The 20,004-nt window shown below is 35.8% G+C and overlaps 1 protein-coding gene across 2 annotated transcripts; it reads left to right on the forward strand.

Moving 5' to 3' along the window:
• Window positions 1-15,556: 15,556 nt before the first annotated feature.
• Hem (Nck associated protein 1 Hem) lies at window positions 15,557-19,650 on the forward strand. Of its 2 annotated transcripts, XM_076527269.1 has the most exons (3): window positions 15,557-15,699; window positions 15,777-19,291; window positions 19,383-19,650. In XM_076527269.1, exon 2 carries the CDS (start codon window positions 15,915-15,917, stop codon window positions 19,281-19,283), a length of 3,369 nt encoding a protein of 1,122 aa, XP_076383384.1. In that variant the 5' UTR covers window positions 15,557-15,699; window positions 15,777-15,914; the 3' UTR covers window positions 19,284-19,291; window positions 19,383-19,650. The 2 variants fall into 2 exon arrangements, with proteins under 2 accessions (XP_076383384.1, XP_033334428.1); XM_033478537.2 differs by having other exon boundaries at window positions 15,777-19,650.
• Window positions 19,651-20,004: the final 354 nt, after the last annotated feature.

Raw genomic sequence — 20,004 nt, forward strand, 5'->3', positions numbered from 1 at the left:
TATAATAAAATGCAGTTAACCACAAAAAAAACAATTATTATGAAATAAAAATGACTTATCATTTATTATAAATTATTTACTACTAATTATTTAATATCAGAGGTTGTGCGATTTTTGTGTCCATCTGTTTAGGCGATATTTTTTTTATACATTTTTAATCCTAAGTTTTTCACATATTAAATATTTGTCCTTCCGAGACTAATTGCCGAGCTGCCATCGGCAGACCCATAAAAAGATCGAATACGTCCGAACACGTTCGCGAACACATGACTAGAAATTCGAAGGGGTTCGAACAGCGTTGGAGAGTAGAAATGCTTGCGAGCTCTTAGTGAAGTTCGAGCTCTTGAGGTATTTCTTGAATGCTTGGTCGCTTATGAGACTCCAACGCTTGCGGGCCTGGCAGGTTTGTCGACTATTCGCGTTCTTCCTTCCCCACAGACCTCGGGACTAAAGTATCCAAGATTCGCAAGATAATGTAAACAGCCACAACGTGTTTGGCGTAAATAACGATCACAATCCCTTCTTCCTTCAGTTGGTTGCAATGTAAGCGCTGAATGAGCCAGGCGGAAATGAATTCAAGAACGACTTCGTTCCAATTACTCTTAACGAGTTAGCTGTTGCAATCTCTTTGAAAGATGTACAATTATATGTTCATACTGTAATTACACCGTATATGTTTGATTTTCTCCATTCTTCACATTTTAATTGTATATTTTTACAAAATATACAATTTAATCAAGAATATTAAATAAATTTTTGTATTATGACGAGTATACTCGTCAAAAACAACTACCTGGTTAACAGTGTATAACCGATTAATAATATTGTACCATTAATAGATACCGATGGTAACTAATTACTACTATTGTACCATTAATAGGACTAATGGTAACTGATTAATACTATTGTACCACTAATAGATGCTAATGGTAAATATCATTGTTTAGTTATTGACGTATTGCTAATTATGGTCTGCTAGAAACTGTTTAAACTTGTACATTATTCCAAGATTCGATTATCTGTCTTTGCCTCGGTGTATGCTAATGGATAATAAAAAGAAATGTTCCTTATTCCTTAAGATTAACTACAAATCTTTATGCAAAATCAAACTCGTCTAAATCAATCGCCGGAAACAGGATGAGTTTTGTCTTTTACCTACCTTTTACCTACCTTTACCTACCTTTTACCTATCTTCCTTTACCTTCCTTTTACCTACCTTAAGCTAAAAATAGTGTCGACATCATTATCGAGTTCTTCTAATGTCTCCGTACTTCTGCGTCTCATATAATAGCTTCTGTCATAAATGCGTAAAGTCCGCAGCCAAACTTTACCCAGGTTCAGGGACATATATCGGTTCAGACACTGTTCGCATCTATTCAGGCTTTCTATGCTGATGTATTCAAACCTGCTTGCTCATGAACCCATTACTGCTAATATACTATTCAACGACTTGCTTCCTGGTTTGCGACACAGGTACCAGCAAGAATTAATTTGACATCGAATCTCCCACGAAAGTTGCCGGCGGAAGTTGTTATAAACAGTGATCAACTTCGCCGGCGACACACAAAGTCTCACAATCTCTCGGGCCAGGTGACGTTCATGCGTCACGCTGCGGTGTCTGCGAAAGGTTCAGTGTGTTAGCAGTGCGAAATTGCGCCTACCGCGAGACATAGCAGCTACGAAACAATCATGCGCAACCTATTTCGTATGTTAGACTACGAGTCAATGTTTCCCCATTGTACCGCGCACTTCCGTTCGCAAATACTACAACAGAATCCGGCGAACTCGATAATTCTCAAGGTAACATGGACAATCAAATCCTAGGGACACGATCGCTAACACGTGTGAGTATATTAGTGTCGCGTCCCTCTATCCAGAATACATGTGGTGTATATCTGCATACCTACCTCACCAATTACCATTCCGAATCTATACAGGAGCACCAACCATTTCGCGCAGGGCCGAATCATTTAGGGGCATAACTGCGGATGACCTCATTAAATTATACAATATGGCCGTCTTGATATGCAAATACCGACAAATTAATACCAAATCGCGTCATAGGCCGTGGTTCAGATGCAGTAAAACGGGACACACGGGAAACATTCAAGGATCATTTCAGGTTGCTCGAAACGTGGGACAATTTCGTCAATTTTGGATCGCTTAATTTGCATCGGAATAGTCAGTTTCATCGGGTCGCCGATATTATTGTTGTGTACAACTGTTTTCTATCATCTCTCAAAATGGCGTAGAAACTTTTCAATAATCTGTGCAAATGTATTTTAATTGTGGGCTATAAGGGGACCAGAAGCAGAACATTTTGTTCAAATATTATTGTTACATCGAAAATATATAAAACGGAATAACAAACATATATTACGGTACAGATTAATGATGTTTTAGAATGTAGAAACTAAGTTATAAAATAGAGTTTTCATACTGTTCAGTGATTTACCAAAGATAGATCATTGGATACAGATCAAGACGACAATCTCCGTAGCAATTTTAGAATGGATTTGTGTATTCGTACTTGTCACTTACACAGTAAATTCTCCCTAATCGACGCTCATATTGTACACAAAAATGGACAATTTAGAAAGAGAAGATACGATTACTCGAACCTCGCGGCTCGTTTTCATAGTTACCGATTATCAACAGCTATAAAAACGAGCGCAAGGCTCGAATAATCGTACGTCCTCTTCCCAAATTGTCCATTTCTGTTTCCAAACTGAGCGTCAATTAGAAAGAATCTATTGTAATTAGATAACAAGTCGTTTACAAAATGTTAATAATTATCTATAAAACATTGCCTCTTACTTAAAGACCAGACCTAGAATCGCCATCACTATACAAGTAGGTTTTGTTCCGTTTTCGTCCTGAACTGTTCTATTGTCTTTACGTTCTTCCTTTTTCTTCCATCCTTTCACTATTATGTTTCTTCTTAGATTGTACAGCTTGTTGAATTTATATTCAAACGTACTACTTAATAATTTAGAAGATGGACACAGATTCATTAAAAAAAACGCATATTGATTGTCTTATTTCTCAAAGAATTACTAGAAAATACATGATCCCTTTTATACAAAAATGGTTTCTTTAAATCCATTAAGCATATTTCATTTGTAAATCATATTTCAAAATATATTTTTTCCGAATACAAACAGAAAAGTAAAATATACTATAGTATTTAAAAAGAAACTACCTCTGACAAATATATGAGGACTGAGAAGTTTGTTCGTGCATTCGATGCTTCAAGAAATAATTACTTAAACCACAATAACTTAACGAAAATAAGTGTAGCAAGAAATAAATCAATCTAGCAACAACTATTATTTTGATTAAACAATACACCCACACTAGAATACTTCTAAATATTCTGGTTTTAGTTTCCGAAACAGTGCCGGAGTATACCTTTGAAATATTGAAATATGTCGCATAATCACTGGTTCTTTGTAAGCGACGTTATATAGTAGACTGTCCAGAAAAGTTCCGTCCCATTTATGGTGGTGGTATGGGTTATCGGAAATCGACGCATCGATCTCGAAGGGTGGAGAAACTGGACGGGAAAATTGTGAGTCAACGGTTGGGGTTATTCCCAACGTGTCAGCGTTTTAACGTCGTTAATGACGTCATTTACGTGTCACGATAAGAGTTACGTGACGTAAGAATAACGAAAGGGCCAACGGTAACGACGAAGACGATTGATTAACGAAGACTTCCACACCGACGGCGAGTGAGAGAGATAACGCGGCTTTTGTGTTTCCCATATAACGGCGAAATGATTGAAAATGCTCGTATTTCTACGTAATTGCGTATGTGCCGTAGCGTGACTATAAATTGAAATTCGGATGCATGCGAAACGAAATACGAACGATGTAAACGTATTCTGCTTAAAAGCATTTAAAATTTGATTCCGCGTTTCCACAGATATTGTTTGTCGCGCTCAAATGTAGAATGCCATTTCATTAGCAAATAATTAACTTTAAAATTAAAAATCTAATTACAATGTACGCACGCTCGCGTTGTGATATATATGGCTTTCATTCCTATTATTTGCCCTGTGTTTATTTTCGGAGTCTCTTGTATCGAGTGTTATCCACGTGACATTCTGTTACTCGAATTATTGTACTGGAAATTTTCTGGAACATGTTCTCATATTAAGTTTACGTTAATCGGATATGCAGTACAAAAATTATTAAGTTAAAATAATCACATTAATGATGTTTAAACAAAGATATCATTTAGCCATCATAGTAACAAATTTTCCAAAATGTGTTTATAATTTAATCTCCGCATTCGTATACTATACAACGTACAACTATATTAATAGAAATGAATAAGATTTTAACATTGTCGTATCAAATTCTTTTATACTAAATTATTATTATAAGTACGACTATTATTGCTTTGCGAATAATTACATTTATAAGAAACCAATGCAATAAAGATGAGAATTCTTATGAAGAAATGTCAAAAGCATAACGCTTTAAATCTACAGCACTTTCAGAAGCAGCGTAAGATTTGTGAGAGGAACTGGTGTGAATTATACATTAGGGAACAAAGACTACCATAAATATAATTTCGAACTTTTAGTCAATTTTGATGTATGTACACCAACTAATCAACGGCGTATAAATCTTTATGCGGAATAAAAATTGTGTGTATCAATTGCAAGATGCAAATATGTTCAAAACAATACATAGTTATTCGTCAATTTTTTAAATCTTTTCACTATTTTAAATTCTGTCTGCTCAATTTAAACCTCATACGCTCCCAAAGATAAACATTCACGTTCATTTTTCATTTTACATATTGTAAAATATTTTACTTTTTACGTATATTTTGTAAGATGTATTTCTTTAAATGAAAATCAATTTGTTGAGTAGTATGTTTTTTTAGCTATACAATATATGAAACTTTTGTAAATATTCATTGTGTAATCCGAAGCACTATCATTTGCAAAGTAATACATTAAATATTACAAAATATATGATACATATTATTACACGGTTCAGACACTCATCTTCTATCATACTTAGGTAACTAGGCAATAAGCATCTGCATAAGGAAGAAAATAACTTTTCGGTACCTAAAAGCCAACTTTCCTTACTGCTTTAAAATTGTGATATAAGTGCTTTCTTAGCAAATATATTCTTCCTTCTTATTTTAAATCTCTAACTTCAAATGTCTTAAAGAAATACTAATAGTTACATTTTATTAATAAGCATGTTATAAATAACACCCAATAATAAAATAACAATTTATAATTAAAGTTTGAAAGTGCGTCCGGGGACGATTGTAACACCGACAGTCGGTGTCGATTATAAGAGATTTCAACGTCTAAATTTCTTCATCTTATAATTTAAATAAGTGTCTATATTTATTAGGTTATATTAAAATTAATTATAATAAAATTAAAATTGCTACAATTTAATATCACAATTAAACTTTTAGAATGCATCGTACAAAAATTAGAAAAACTATTAAAGGAACCGTGGATATAAAAATATACGATGATGGCTAGAAACCTTGTAGCACAAAGATTGTAACATTTTACCCGCTTCCCATATTATATTAAGAACTTGAATATTCTTTAATGTACTACAAAACCACTGTAACTGAATAACCTCAGATAAGTAGGTAAGAGGTTCGTACAACAATTGACGTTGTAAATACGATAGTTTATCTGCAATTGTGTACTAAAATCAAAGTGTCTCCCCTGCTAACGTGACGATCAACGTACTCGAGATTTCTTCTTTCGAAAAACAGGCCACAACAGAGGCAAACGCAACAGCGTCACAAATTCACGGTTCGCCCATTAGCATATCCAAGGGAAACTTTTCATTTCTTTCTGGGAACGGTAGTTCAACTTCTAATCTGAATGGGCCATTCTATCCTGATCCTTAGCGAGACTTCGAGTCCATAGGAGGGACGACTTCGGAAGAAGGGAAAACTAGCGAATCGCAGAAGGTCAAATTATCTTTCGGCGACTGCCGTTTAAATCGTACCGGGCCACTCCTATACTCAGCCAGTTCATGTCGTAGTCGGCGAGAGAGTAGAAGGTACAGGCTTGAGTTTCCCCGCACACAGAGTTCGTAGGACCATAGCCGGCTATAGCTTGCCTCTGCAGTTCGCCGGCTATTTCCCATTTGGCAGGCGAGCCAGACCCAGCACTTTTGGTGCCAACCGATAATTGGACGAATCGCAGTCATTCGCATCGCGCGAACTACTCTCATCTCTCTCCCCCATCTCTTACTTTTGCGCCGCGCTTCCTAGCGTTTATTCTTTCTCGTTTTCCCTTTCTCTCCGAACCTCCGACCACCTCCCCTTTCTTCTCCACCTTTCTCAGCATTTCGGTTCAACGCGATTCCTCTCCGCGTATCTGTTCACCGTGTCCAACCTACACCCTCTCCCTCCCGGACCGTTTACCCGTGCGTTGATCATCCTATTCTCCGTCTGCATCCTTCAAAGGGACCATTCCTCCAAAGTTTCAACCGTAAAAGTTGCCTCTCGGTAGAATCCCAGCCCGACAGAAGTCCAAGGACTCCAAGGTATCATGAAAGGATTGATAGATTCGTTGGATGCATGCGCCAGTTTAGAAGGAATGAACGCAACAATGGTTATTAAGGCAGTTGATGATTAGGACAACTTGGGTATTATTGGATTATTTTCTCTCTTTTGAATAGTCAGAAGTTTTTCCTTCTAGCATATAAGTTACAAAAACGAATCGACGCCGAGAGTCTCGCCAGAGTACCATTAGATAAACAATGATTTCATATGTATATAGAACAGAGTGCTCTTTGTCTTTAGGTGACGTTTTTGGTTTCGTCTTTGTGAATAGTCTTCAGTCTCCTGGAGCAATCAGGAGAGTAAAGACGGTCCTTCCTCGTACATCAAATTAATAAACTAAAAGGGATAAGTTTAATTCACTGCGTTTTACTTTTATTTATCTACCCATTTCCAATAGGTATAATACACACCGCGACGAAACTGTGAGACACTCGCGAAAATTGCGAAAAATTCGATGTAATTTAGAAATTGATTTCTCTTTCACTCGTAGTATTATTGTTTACACCCTAGAAAAGCATATCGCTCAGTTGTATGATATACTAATTATAAGATAGTCTCCGGTAAACCGGCGAACTAAACATAACGAAAAGAGATTTTTGTTTCAAATTGTTGTTATTAGGCGTGCTGTATTTAAAATGATATTGTGTGTGCAATAGTTTTTGATTATACAAAATGCCGCACGGATAAAGACTAAATTCAACGGAGATCAATATAATTAACAATTTAAACAAGGGAAACTATTTAGTGGGAAAAATTGTTTATATATTAGGGAGAAGTCGTTGTGTTATTCATAACCATTTAAAAAATAAAGAAAAATATGTTAGAAAGAACCCTGGTAATCGTAAAAAATCAACAGCTGTGCGAGAAAAGCGACAAATCTTAAGACATGCTTCGAATTCTACAATGATAATACAGCAAATAGCAACGGAATCCTATGTGGGAACGAGTTGCATTTGAAAAGGCTTAAAATGAAGAAGCAACCGCCACTAAGTAATAGATATAAACAAGCTAGATTGAAATTTTCAAAACATTGGATACATTCGCATAAAAAGTGGAAAAAAGTAATCTTTTCTGACGAAAAGCGTTTTAATTTACACGGTTTTGATGGCCTAAATTATTATTTTCATGATCTGAGAAAAGAAGAAATTGTGTAGCAGAGACGACAAATGGATGATATGATGTGGGTAGCTATAGGATACTATGAAAAGACGGAATTTGTTTCTACAAAAATGAATAGTAGAACGTATGTGGATATTGTTAATAGACAACTGTCAAAATATGCACAAAAATAGCTGAGCAAAAATATATCTTTCAATATGATAACGCAGCTGTGCTTACTGCAAAAATAATACGAGCTTATTTCGAAGATAAAAATATAGATATTTTTCCGTGGCCAGCAAAATCACCGGATTTGAATATTATTGAAACCTGTTGGGAAATGCTAGTTATACATATATGATCACATACAAAAACCGTGATTTTAAGAAACATTAGAATTCAAGAGTGTCTTATAATTTTGTCGCTCTGTATAACACTGGGTTTATGGACTACTAGAAGCAAATATGTTATATTACTTTGTAGAAGTAACAATAATATATTTATTTGGAGTTTCGACGATTTTTATTATAATGTTTGCGTCAAGTAACAAAATTGAATAAATTCCTCATAAACGTATCCTAATAAATTTCCCATATTGCAGTCTCAATAATCATAAATTACAAAATCTCGTCATTTTGACGAATGCCATGAATCTAATGTTACCAGATTTTGTATTCTTTCGTGAATATAAAGCGACCAATATTATTTAATGCACAGTCGCAGACACTCGTACGATCCTGAGAAATAATTGCAATAAAGGATAATACCTCAATCATCTTTATTAGACACTTTAAGCTAACAAATCATCATATTTTAAAGTAATAAGTTTGACCAAATAAACAGAAGGAAATCAAACGTTTTACAATATTTACACGAAGAAATGGAACATTTTGTAATATTGTACATATTACATAATATTTAAAGTAGACTTTTATAACAATTAATCGATTTCTGTTTCCCTAGATTACAAGATTATTATTATTGTGTTTACGAGGTATTGTGTTTACGAGGGAAAAAAAACTGTGCCTATGGAACAGGTATGGACAGGCTAGTGAACCATACTATAATAATACTGCAACTATACGTGTGCACACACAGTTTGTCGACATGTTCATCTATTGAAACCCAAGCTTTAAGAGGCTTAAACCAGCTCGTGGTAAAACCGAGGATTTGTGTCGGGAGCAATCATAAGATTATAACACGCGACGCGCTCAAGCTTGTTTATTCAAAAGATAAGAAAAACTATCATGTATGGCTTCGGAGAAGTTTCTCTCTACAAGACAGTGTAATGTGTAATTCCTAATTTCTCCTACATGGTATCAACAAAACGCTAAAATCAGTGTGTAACTGTATTTTTTATGTTTTTTTAGCTATACAATATATGAAACTTTTGTAAATATTCATTGTGTAATCCGAAGCACTATCATTTGCAAAATAGCTTGTCTAATAGCCAAAATGTATCATTAACACTTGCGTAGGCAACAAAAGTATGTAAAGAATGAAATATTTTAGAGCTTTACTATTTAAACATTTATTGATATGCTTATTTTTAAAATATCGTTCATTAGAATAAAAATTTGTTAAAAAATAAATAGGTTAGCAATGATTACTCAAATATCTGTAGAGGAAGTATTAAAAACCCCACAATTCAGTTCACTTTTGAAAAAAAATAATGAATTGGTGCTTTAAATTGAGAACGGATGAGTCTAGATAAAAAAGAAGTCGCTAATGTACACACAATAAAATGATGTCGCAGTCCATGTCATATTCAAAACAATTGAGTTCGCATTTCGCCCAGGTGCGCGCGCTATTGAATAGAGGTTTTACAGTGTATCTGTTCATTGTTTACCGTCCCTATTTATTGCAAACCCGGCGACAAGTATATGCAAATAAATCTTCATTATCGACTCATTCGGAAATAAACAGAGAGAGAGAGAGAGAGAGAGAGAGAGAGAGAGAGAGAGAGAGAGAGAGAGAGAGAGAGCTCTGTACCAGAAAATATTACTTTACATTATCAATATAATCTTTCAACGATATTATTTTAATACTTTTTATAATTTAATACTTTCAATATTTTTTAATACTTTTTATAATTTAATGCTTCCAATATTTTTTAATGCTTTTAATACTTTTAAAATGAATACTAGAATTGCATTTTACTACATCAATTTCTTAATATAGTGCCAACATTTTGATGACCATGAAAAAGCCATAAATCTTTTGTTATCGACGGCCATTTTCATTCATTTGCAGTAAGTATTGTCAGCGTATGTTGTAAAATATAAAAATGGTGAAGCACTTTTGCAAACCCGTCAATTGACAGTTTCTAGTTAAGTACATCCATGTTTTAAGATTTTTAAAAATAACTACAGTAAATTCCCCCTAATTGGCGCTCAGATTCTGCACAAAAATGGACAATTTGGGAAGAGCAGATACGATTGTTCGAGCCTTGCGGCTCGTTTTTATAGTTACCAATTGTCAACGACTATAAAAACAAGCCGCTCGAACCAATCGTACCTCCTCTTTCCAAATCGTCCATTTCTGTGCACAATCTGAGCGTCAATTAGGAAGAATTTACTGTATTATGTTCTCTGCTAACAAAGAATGTTACTTTACGATTTCAATTTATACTTTCATGCAAATGCTTGATGCAAATTCGTTGCGTTGATATTTTGTAAATTACAGTGAGCCAACTGAAACTTCTAAATAAATGTTACATTTCTACGAACCGGAACAAGTGTTCACTGTTTGTACCGTTAAAACTTTTACATCATAATGGGGCATCTGAACGCGCCAAGTGAATGTTACGTTTCTACCTTGTGCCGTTAGTTCGTCGACAACTTCTACGTCACACGCACACAATGGAGCACCTGAACACTCCAAGTGAATGTTACCTTTTTGCCAAGCGAAACAAATGTCTGCTTCGTGTACCATCAGCTCCGTCGACAACTTCAACGTCACAATGGAGCACCTGAACGCTCCAAATAAATGTTGTATTTCCGGCAGCCAAAACAAGTGTCTGCATGAATGAGGCATCCACAGAATAGACGTTTGGTTAGCTGGCAAGGATGTGTGCGCAGGGCCAGCCGGTTACAAAGCAGCCCCGTAACCGAATATTAACGCAGGTCTCTGCGCATGTTTGAAGAGGGAATCGAAGAATAGAACTGGCTCATTTCTCGAAAACCGGTCTTTAGTAGGCTCGAGCACGCTCCCGTTAAAACCGTGGATTTGCATTAGGGGCAATCACAAATTCACAGAGCATTAAGCTCATGTTCAGAAGCGATAGAGCATAGGTGCGGAGGATGCAAAGAGCGCGAAAGGGTGACGGGGCAACGGAAGATAGCGACCGTGGGTACGGGAAGTATGCACTATCTGCAGGATCCATGCTATTTGCGCAAAGTGGCCTAACCTCCCCCCCCCCCCCAACCCCCATCGCCCATCTTCAACCCCATCCCCCGTCGTGCCGACTCTCCCACTTCCTCTCGATTCGACATAACCGCCCACGTTTAGTCGGTCTGGAGGGTAATACATTGTTTGCTCTTCGTTCGCTAAACTAAACCGCATTCGGAATTAATTGCACGTTAGAAGGCCACGGGATAATTAAAGCCTCCCCGATTACCTTCGCTTGCCGTGCTACGATCCCGATGCATTCCTGTCCGACGTCTTCGCCGAGATCAGGAATTGTAATAAAGCAATGCCATTTAACCATAATGAAGGTACGCTGATCAAAGAGATGTAAAACTATGTCTGGTCCCGGAAACTATTGATCCTGCGCAACCGACGGATGGAACGTTTTCTTGTTAAATGTTGTTCGCACGGAATTGTATCGTGCTTTCGTGGATTAATTAACCGTTTGCTGTCACACTGGGTCCACGCTTTTATCGAAAAAGTGAATTTAAAAATTAATTCAATACAGGGTAATCAAGTCAGTTGCTGTAGGGAGATCAATTGATGTGGCTTTGATTTGTTTTCGGGAATAATTAACTTTACGTTTATCGAACAAGACGTATTAACCCTTTGCACCCGGAACTGATTTTGCAATCATTAAGATTTCGTTACACAGAGTCGAATTAAAGGAAAAATTATTACGCTGCTCGAAAATTTTATAGGAGCTGATAAATGAAAGATTTTCATATCTATTTATATATTTGTATGTATGCATTATTTATGCATTGTGATTACCTTACAATATGATGAAACATAATAATTAAAAAGGGATGCCACTTTGACATGAATATATTGTGTCGCCGTATCGACGACATCCGAGTGCAAAGGGTTAAATTTGTTTATTCACACATTTGTTTATTCTTTTATTTTGAATATTTTTTAATACAGAAATATAATACGTTTTATCCGATAAATATAAAGTTAATTATGCCCGAAAACAAACCAAATGCACAGCAATTAGTCACCCTACGGTAACTGGCTCCGCTACCCTACTTGGAAGTGTGATATCGGGTTCTAATAAAGGAAACGATGTTTCAGAATGTTCAAATTATATTCTCAAATTTTTGTGTCTCAAAAGTATTGCTAGTTTTTGAGTGACAGCTGTTTGAAAATTGTACGACGTACATACGTGCTTCGCATAGAAAGTGTGACAGCGGGAGTTAGGAGCACGGTTTCGTTCCAGCTGTGTAGGAAACGTATTTCGTCTCTGATAGTTTTTAGACAAGTATCGATATTAACTCTTTGCCCTCGGAGAATTTTTTCAGATCGCGTACCAGTAACTTGACATATTTATTCGTGAAATAGTAACTAACTTGAATATAATATCGAATGATACAGCGTTGAAAATAATTACTCTATTTTGCAACAACATTGTATTTATATAGACTCGATGAAACAAAAATTTCGAATCGCTAAGTTTCTAAATGGCTTCTTGCAACCGATGCACTTTCAACTTGCACAGAAACGTGCACTCTAGTCACAATGAAACTGTTCGATCAACTACATCGAATTAACTAATGTGTTTTGTTCGAAAAAATGATGTACAAATGTTTCTATTTGCCACTCGATGTTGATAGAACTGCATATTCGCAGAAAGTCGAAAATATAATTCGAATTAAAAACCATTTGCATGTATACACGCTTGAAAAAATGCACTCTTTTCACAACGTGTTTCACAAAGTTTTTAACTACGAATTTGAACTGAACATATCTCGGGTCTGATCAATTGGATTGTAATCAATAGTGGCAGCATCCCGTATTATAAATCGTTGTTTGTTTTCCATAGATATGACACTTTTATACATAAATATCCTCCTGACAGTTTCGGGACTTATAACAATTCAAGAATCCCAGTTTACAAGCCGATAGATCGTAAATCTTCTCGTCCTGGTATGATACAGTTTCGGACCCATACGTTTTAATTCGCGATATTTTTATATTTTTTTATGGAAAAAATTTAAAACGGAAGAGTGAAATTGTTTTTTTTCAGCTATATTGAATCCGACGGAATGTTTTTGCATTTTTTGCATCGAGGTATTTTTCTATGTAATTCGTGAATAATGATATTTCATGAAAACAAATTCTATTGGAATTTCTGTATTACGTTTAAGGAAATATCTGCTATTGTGGAATTTATTTTTGTGGAAAGAAATGTTGGTTTTGGAAACTTTAGAAAGTGATGTCATATTCTAGAATGTGTATAATAAAAGTTTTACAGAAACATATTATTATTACGTCGATATACGAAAATATAATATAAGAGAAATACAAACAATCTTCGAACTGTGAATTATGCGTCTCATAATAATGACTGTCAATTCAACTGTAATAATTATTTAATGTTATTGCACTGCTATTCATTAAGTGATATTCATAATAACCGAAAACTTTTTTTTTGATTCTTATTCTTTTCTGTTCTTACCGAAACTGATGAAGAGAGAAATTTTTTTAGAGAAGTTACACCGTCTGTGTTTTATTAAATAAAGCAAAAGTAATAATTGCCTATGTATAGTTCTTTTATCCTGCAGTTTATATGTATTTTGCGTAAAAATAGTTTCTCTGCGCACGCTGTAATTGCCATTATGAAAAATATACACGCCTCGTATATAAGCTATCGGAGATAAAACACGCGTCGTGGTCTTTGAAAAAATAAACGAAAGGGTGGGCAAACGCCAACAAACCCCAATCGACTTCTCCGATAATCTATAGCTTTTTTCCTCGGCGTGGAAAACCGCCCGGCCGAGGGACCGGCAAGAAGCCATTGTTTCTTCGCGTACGGCCAGTTTGATTGTGCTAATGAAAAATGGGAAAGAAGTAAAACCGAGCCAATAGCTCCACGTCGAATCGCACCAAGGGGTGGGAGGCTCGTTCACTTTTGTAGGGTGAGATGGGAATTGAATATGATCCAAAAGTGTTCATAAATGAATAACATCCGTGAGGGATAAGATATCGTGAGATTATACCTATTATCATATATCCACGAGGAGGCAATGTTTTTGTGCCGTTATTGATGGCCATATTTCTTTCCGGTTGTGAGAATTATCGATCTCGTAAATATTCAGATGTCAATAGTTTTTGCTCATACGTTCGATGTAAATATCCAGTGGTAAAATGGCTCCGCGGATACAATAAAATAATAATTTTATTTATAGGTATCAATAAAAAGCAATTGGCATTTAAACGTTACGTGAGAAATAAATTTCTTGGCTGGTTTATACTGCAGATGGTTTTATCGCTTTCTAGTATATGTTCTTGACATTTACATTAGAATATCAACATTAGAGATATTAACATTGAGAATGGAAGTGCTTTCGAATCGTATAATTAATTACATATATAAACACTTATATTTTGTAAAAATTATGTGCGACAAGTGGTTGAAATTTATGAGAAAGTAGCTGTCAACAATGAAATAACACGTTCATTCTTTATCAGAGAAAATAATGAATCAATGAACAGTAGTTTATGATATACATATATTGTATATTTTTGTATTAACTGAAAATAACATCATTGAATTTATTGAATTTTCTGGTAAGGAGTATACAATTAATAAATATTGTTGCACATATAAAATTACAAATTATATGTGTGAAGATCTTAAGATAAATATATATGTAAGCATATTTATGAATATTATTGCGTTCATAAATTATTAAAATTAGATTTTTGTAATACCATTTTTTAACAATACTATTTTCATCGTTTGAATGTACGCGCCATGTGCAGTATCAAATCATGCTTAGCACTCGTAGTAGATATGAAGTATAGCAATACTTGATTCGTACTAACAAGCTTATGTGTCGTAAATTATCGATAACATCTGGTGTAAAACTAAAACTATGTGAGAATTCTACAGACTGTACAAAACTTAGGCAAAAATTTTCATAATGTATAATTTTATATCTTAAAATTTTGAAAAATATTACGTTTTTTAGAAAATTTAATCAGGATCAATAATACCGACATTTGTTAACAATATACATGCAAACACGAGATTTCCAAATCAATAAAGCAATCAATTTGGGCAACAAAAATCTATCAGGTATTTGTTTTATTTTTATAATCCATTTGTGTGTTTGTTGTAGTTCGAATATGCGCGTTCGTGTGTACATACTTTTGTATACTCATAATTTTTATATTCAATTATGAATTTTTGAACAATTATGATCGTTTATATTTATAAATCCACCAACAAGTGTAATATTAACATGAAATTTTATCAAAATTATAAGTAAAGAAACGTAGTATTCTTTCTAGATGAACGATTAGCTTCTATTGTAGCATCAAATACAATGGTAATTTTTGTTGTTTTAATTATTGTAAAATTATTAATATTTTCTAAAAAATAGGTACTTACATATAAGTTTCTTATTTAGATTTTCTTTTCAAATGCGCTGAACTGCTCCACACGGTCCACAGACCCACTTGTTTGAAATTAGTACGCCTGCAATGCTACTAACCCAGCAACTGTTGGCAATACTGTCCGTTAAAAAGGACAGTACTTCACTCGGTACCTGACGTATACAGAAAGTTCTTCCCATCGTGTAATCGATTTATATTAAACATGTAATTGCAGATAAGGTAAGACATACTGCAGAAAATGCACTCTATTATTCTCTTATGAAAGGTGATCGTAATTAATCAAAATTCTCTTGCAGGAAGAATAGGGTCACTCTATTTTAAGCGCATCCGGTGAAGGCATATTACCCCAAGGGGTGGGGTCTGCTGTCATTTAAAGCCAAAGAAATGAAAAAGCTATGGTGATCACGTAAGAGATATCACTGAATAATATAACAATGGCGCGACCTATTGTACCTAGTCAACAAAAGTTGGCTGAAAAGCTAACTATTTTAAATGACAGAGGTATTGGAATGTTAACCCGTATTTATAATATAAAGAAGGCATGTGGTGATGCGAAATCAAAGCCTGGTTTTCTGTCTGATAAAACTTTAGAGTCTTCTATAAAGACAATTGTCAAAAAGTTTCCTAATATTGACATTAAGGCGCTCCAAACAATTACAAATTTACGCAATGAGATTATCAAATCTCTGTCTCTATACTATTACACATTCGTCGATCTACTAGATTTCAAAGACAATGTTTGTGAACTTTTAACTACAATGGATGCTTGCGGTGTTCACATGGACATCACAATAAACTTCGATTTAACCAAAGGGTATTTAGACTTGGTTGTTACGTACGTGAGTTTGATGATACTTCTATCGCAAGTAGAAGATCGTAAAGCAGTTCTAGGGTTGTTTAATGCAGCCCACGAAATGGTTCATAGCCAATCCGATCCCAGTTTTCCTCGTCTGGGTCAAATGATCATGGATTACGATGCGCCGCTAAAGAAACTATCAGAAGAATTTGTTCCACATTCTAAATTATTGAAAAATGCCCTCACTTCATTGTGGCCTATTTATCCAGGAAGAAACTTGTCCGCAGACACATGGAGAGCAGATAAAAAGCTAAGTCTGGTCGACAGTCCTGGAAAGATACTTAAAGCAGTGGCAACCGATACCATGTCTTGCGAAACTTTGAGCTTAGACAGAATAGAAAGATGGGTTATTTTAGGTTTCACGCTTTGTCACTCATTTTTAAGCCAAGAACAGCCTAGTAAACTCTGGACCACAGCTTTAGAGTCGGGTTGGGTTTTAGCCTTGTTCAGAGACGAAGTAATTTATATTCATCAATATATACAAGTATTTTTTGAAAGTATAAAAGGATATAGCAAGAGAGTATCCGAAGTGAAAGAATGCTATAATCAAGCTGTACAGACAGCTGGTTACAGACACAGAGAAAGAAGAAAATTTTTAAGAACAGCATTGAAAGACTTAGGGTTAATTTTAACCGACCAACCAGGTCTTTTAGGACCAAAGGCATTGTTGGTTTTAATGGGACTCTCTCACGCCAGAGACGAAGTTCTATGGCTTTTAAGACACGGCGTTAACCCTCCGACGCAAGGGAAAAGTAAAGGTAGAGGTGGAGAAGATTTAGTAGATCGTCAGTTGCCGGAATTGCTGTTTCACTGTGAAGAATTAAGAGCATTAGTAAAGAAATATTCTCAAGTACTGCAGAGGTACTACGTGCAATTTCTGTCGGGATTCGATGCTCCTGCTTTAGATCAAATGATTCAAAATCTTCCAGTGTGCCCCGAAGACGAAGGAGCAATTCTGAGCGACATGTGTTCGAAAATAGCTAGTCTAACTGTAAAACAAGTCGAGGATAACGAACTTTTCGACTTCCGCGCATTTCGTTTGGATTGGTTTAGATTACAAGCGTATATGTCTATTGCAAAGTGTAACATGAATCTTGCCGATAATAGAGAATTAGCGTCCTTTATGGACACGGTATTATTTCATACCAAAATGGTAGATAATTTGGATGAAATGTTGGTAGAAACATCCGACTTGTCTATCTTCTGTTTCTACAGTAAAGTATTCGAGGATCAATTTCACATGTGCTTAGAATTCCCCGCTCAAAACAGATACACCGTTGCATTTCCCTTAATATGCAGCCACTTCCAAAGCTGTACACACGAACTCTGTCCAGAAGAACGTCATCATATCCGTGAAAGAAGTCTTTCCGTCGTCAACATGTTTTTAGACGAAATGGCTAAAGAGGCAAAGAATATTATCACAGCAATTTGCGACGAACAATGTAACATGAGCGACAAGCTGTTACCAAAACATTGCGCTTTATTGATCTCGCAAGTGGTGAATCGTAAGAAGAAAGACAAGAATAAGAAAAACATGTACGAGATTCACAAACCGGGTATAGAAAGCTACAGAAAGACCAGGGAAGAGCTCACCACTATGGATAAGCTTCATATGGCATTAACGGAGTTATGCTACGCTATCAATTACTGCCCTACTATCAACGTATGGGAGTACACCTTTGCACCAAGAGAATATCTGCATCAGCATTTAGAATCAAGATTCGCCAGAGCACTTGTTGGCATGGTCATGTACAATCCAGATACTAGTGAAATCGCTAAGCCGTCGGAACTCTTCGTTAGCGTTAGATCTTACATGAACGTCCTTCAGACTGTTGAGAATTATGTACACATAGATATAACGCGTGTATTTAACAATGCTCTCCTCCAGCAAACGCAAGAATTAGACAGTCACGGTGATAAAACTATTGCTTCTCTGTACACGCAATGGTATTCCGATGTTTTGCTGAGAAGAGTCAGCGCCGGGAACATTTGTTACTCGGGCAATCAGAGAGCGTTCGTCAGCTTATCGGTGGAAGGCGCGATACCTTTCAACGCAGAGGAATTCTCCGATATCAATGAATTGAGAGCATTGGCCGAACTGATCGGACCGTACGGCATGAAGATGCTAAGCGAGAATTTAATGTGGCACATAGCGAGTCAAGTCCAGCAGCTGAAGAAGCTGGTCGCCGGCAACAAAGACGTTCTAATCGCTTTGAGAACAAACTTCGATAAGCCGGAAGTGATGAAGGAGCAGTTCAAGAGGCTGCAGCAAGTCGATAACGTACTACAACGAGTTACGATCATAGGTGTAATTCTGAGTTTCAGACAGTTAGCGCAATCTGCGCTGGTCGACGTCCTGGAAGAACGTATACCGTTCCTTTTGAGCTCGATCCTAGACTTCAGACATCATTTGCCTTCCGGCGATCCGATGCGTGTCGTCTCGGAAATGACGTCAGCGGCAGGTCTAACTTGCAAAGTCGACCCAACGTTGACTGCAGCACTTAGAAGTCAGAAGTCCGAGGTAGATGAAGACGAGCATTTGCTCGTCTGTTTGCTGATGGTCTTTGTGGCGGTATCGATTCCGAAATTAGCGCGAAACGAGAACTCGTTTTATCGCGCATCTCTCGAAGGACACTCGAATAATATACATTGTATGGCGACTGCTATAAACAACATTTTCGGTGCGTTATTCACTATCTGCGGTCAAAACGATATCGAGGATAGAATGAAAGAATTCCTTGCTCTAGCGTCATCTAGCTTGCTCAGATTAGGTCAAGAAGCCGACAAAGAGGCGATTAAAAACAGAGAATCGGTGTACTTACTGCTGGACCAAATTGTCCAGGAATCGCCATTCTTAACGATGGATTTATTAGAAAGTTGTTTCCCATATGCATTAATACGCAACGCGTATCACGACGTGTACAAGCTGGAACATTCACAGCCATAAACACATAGGTACACAATGTACTTTTAGCTTGCCACTCAGGGCTACTTTTTTACGTCCAGATTTATTGAATATTATTTAAAACACTGCATTTTTGTATAGATCAATATCCTTCTATTTCATATTTGATACCTGGCTTTGGATATACTATGACATAAGTACTATGCTTTGTTTATCAGTATTCCGTTGTATATCGTACTGGTACATAAAGGGATGTTTTATATTACATAGGCGAAGTGTAAAATGCTGTCTGTCTCAGAATCGAAACACGTATGTATCGTAAAATAGATATCACTCTATCCGCTACGTTTTTTCTAATGTACAATTGTAACTTTTACAATAGTTTATAAAATAAATAAAATTATCTACATTCTGTGTTTTCATTCAACTTTCAACTCGAACTAGCGAAATAAGATGTCTTAGGTTATTATTACCATTTTATTTCAAATTATCAGCATACATTTATTTTCTACAAACTATGGTTATATATGTTTTCTACAAATTATGGTTGGGCATAATTCTATAATATTGATTTTCAGTCACTTTTCAATCACCGAATTAATTAATAAGTTTGAGGCACGATATTAATCTTTACCAGATTTTACTGTAACGAAAAGTTGAGGGCATCTACATTTTAAATGTCATCATTTTTTGATTGTATAATATTGTAAGCGGCGTAGAGGTGAATTTAATGGCATTCATATAATATGACTTTGACATGACT

The sequence above is a fragment of the Megalopta genalis genome, chromosome 17 (assembly GCF_051020955.1).
Source record: "Megalopta genalis isolate 19385.01 chromosome 17, iyMegGena1_principal, whole genome shotgun sequence".
Taxonomy (NCBI): domain Eukaryota; kingdom Metazoa; phylum Arthropoda; class Insecta; order Hymenoptera; family Halictidae; genus Megalopta; species Megalopta genalis.

Excerpts from the sequence above, each read along its gene's own strand:
- Hem (XM_033478537.2), top strand. The coding sequence starts at position 15,915 with ATGGCGCGACCTATTGTACCTAGTCAACAAAAGTTGGCTGAAAAGCTA.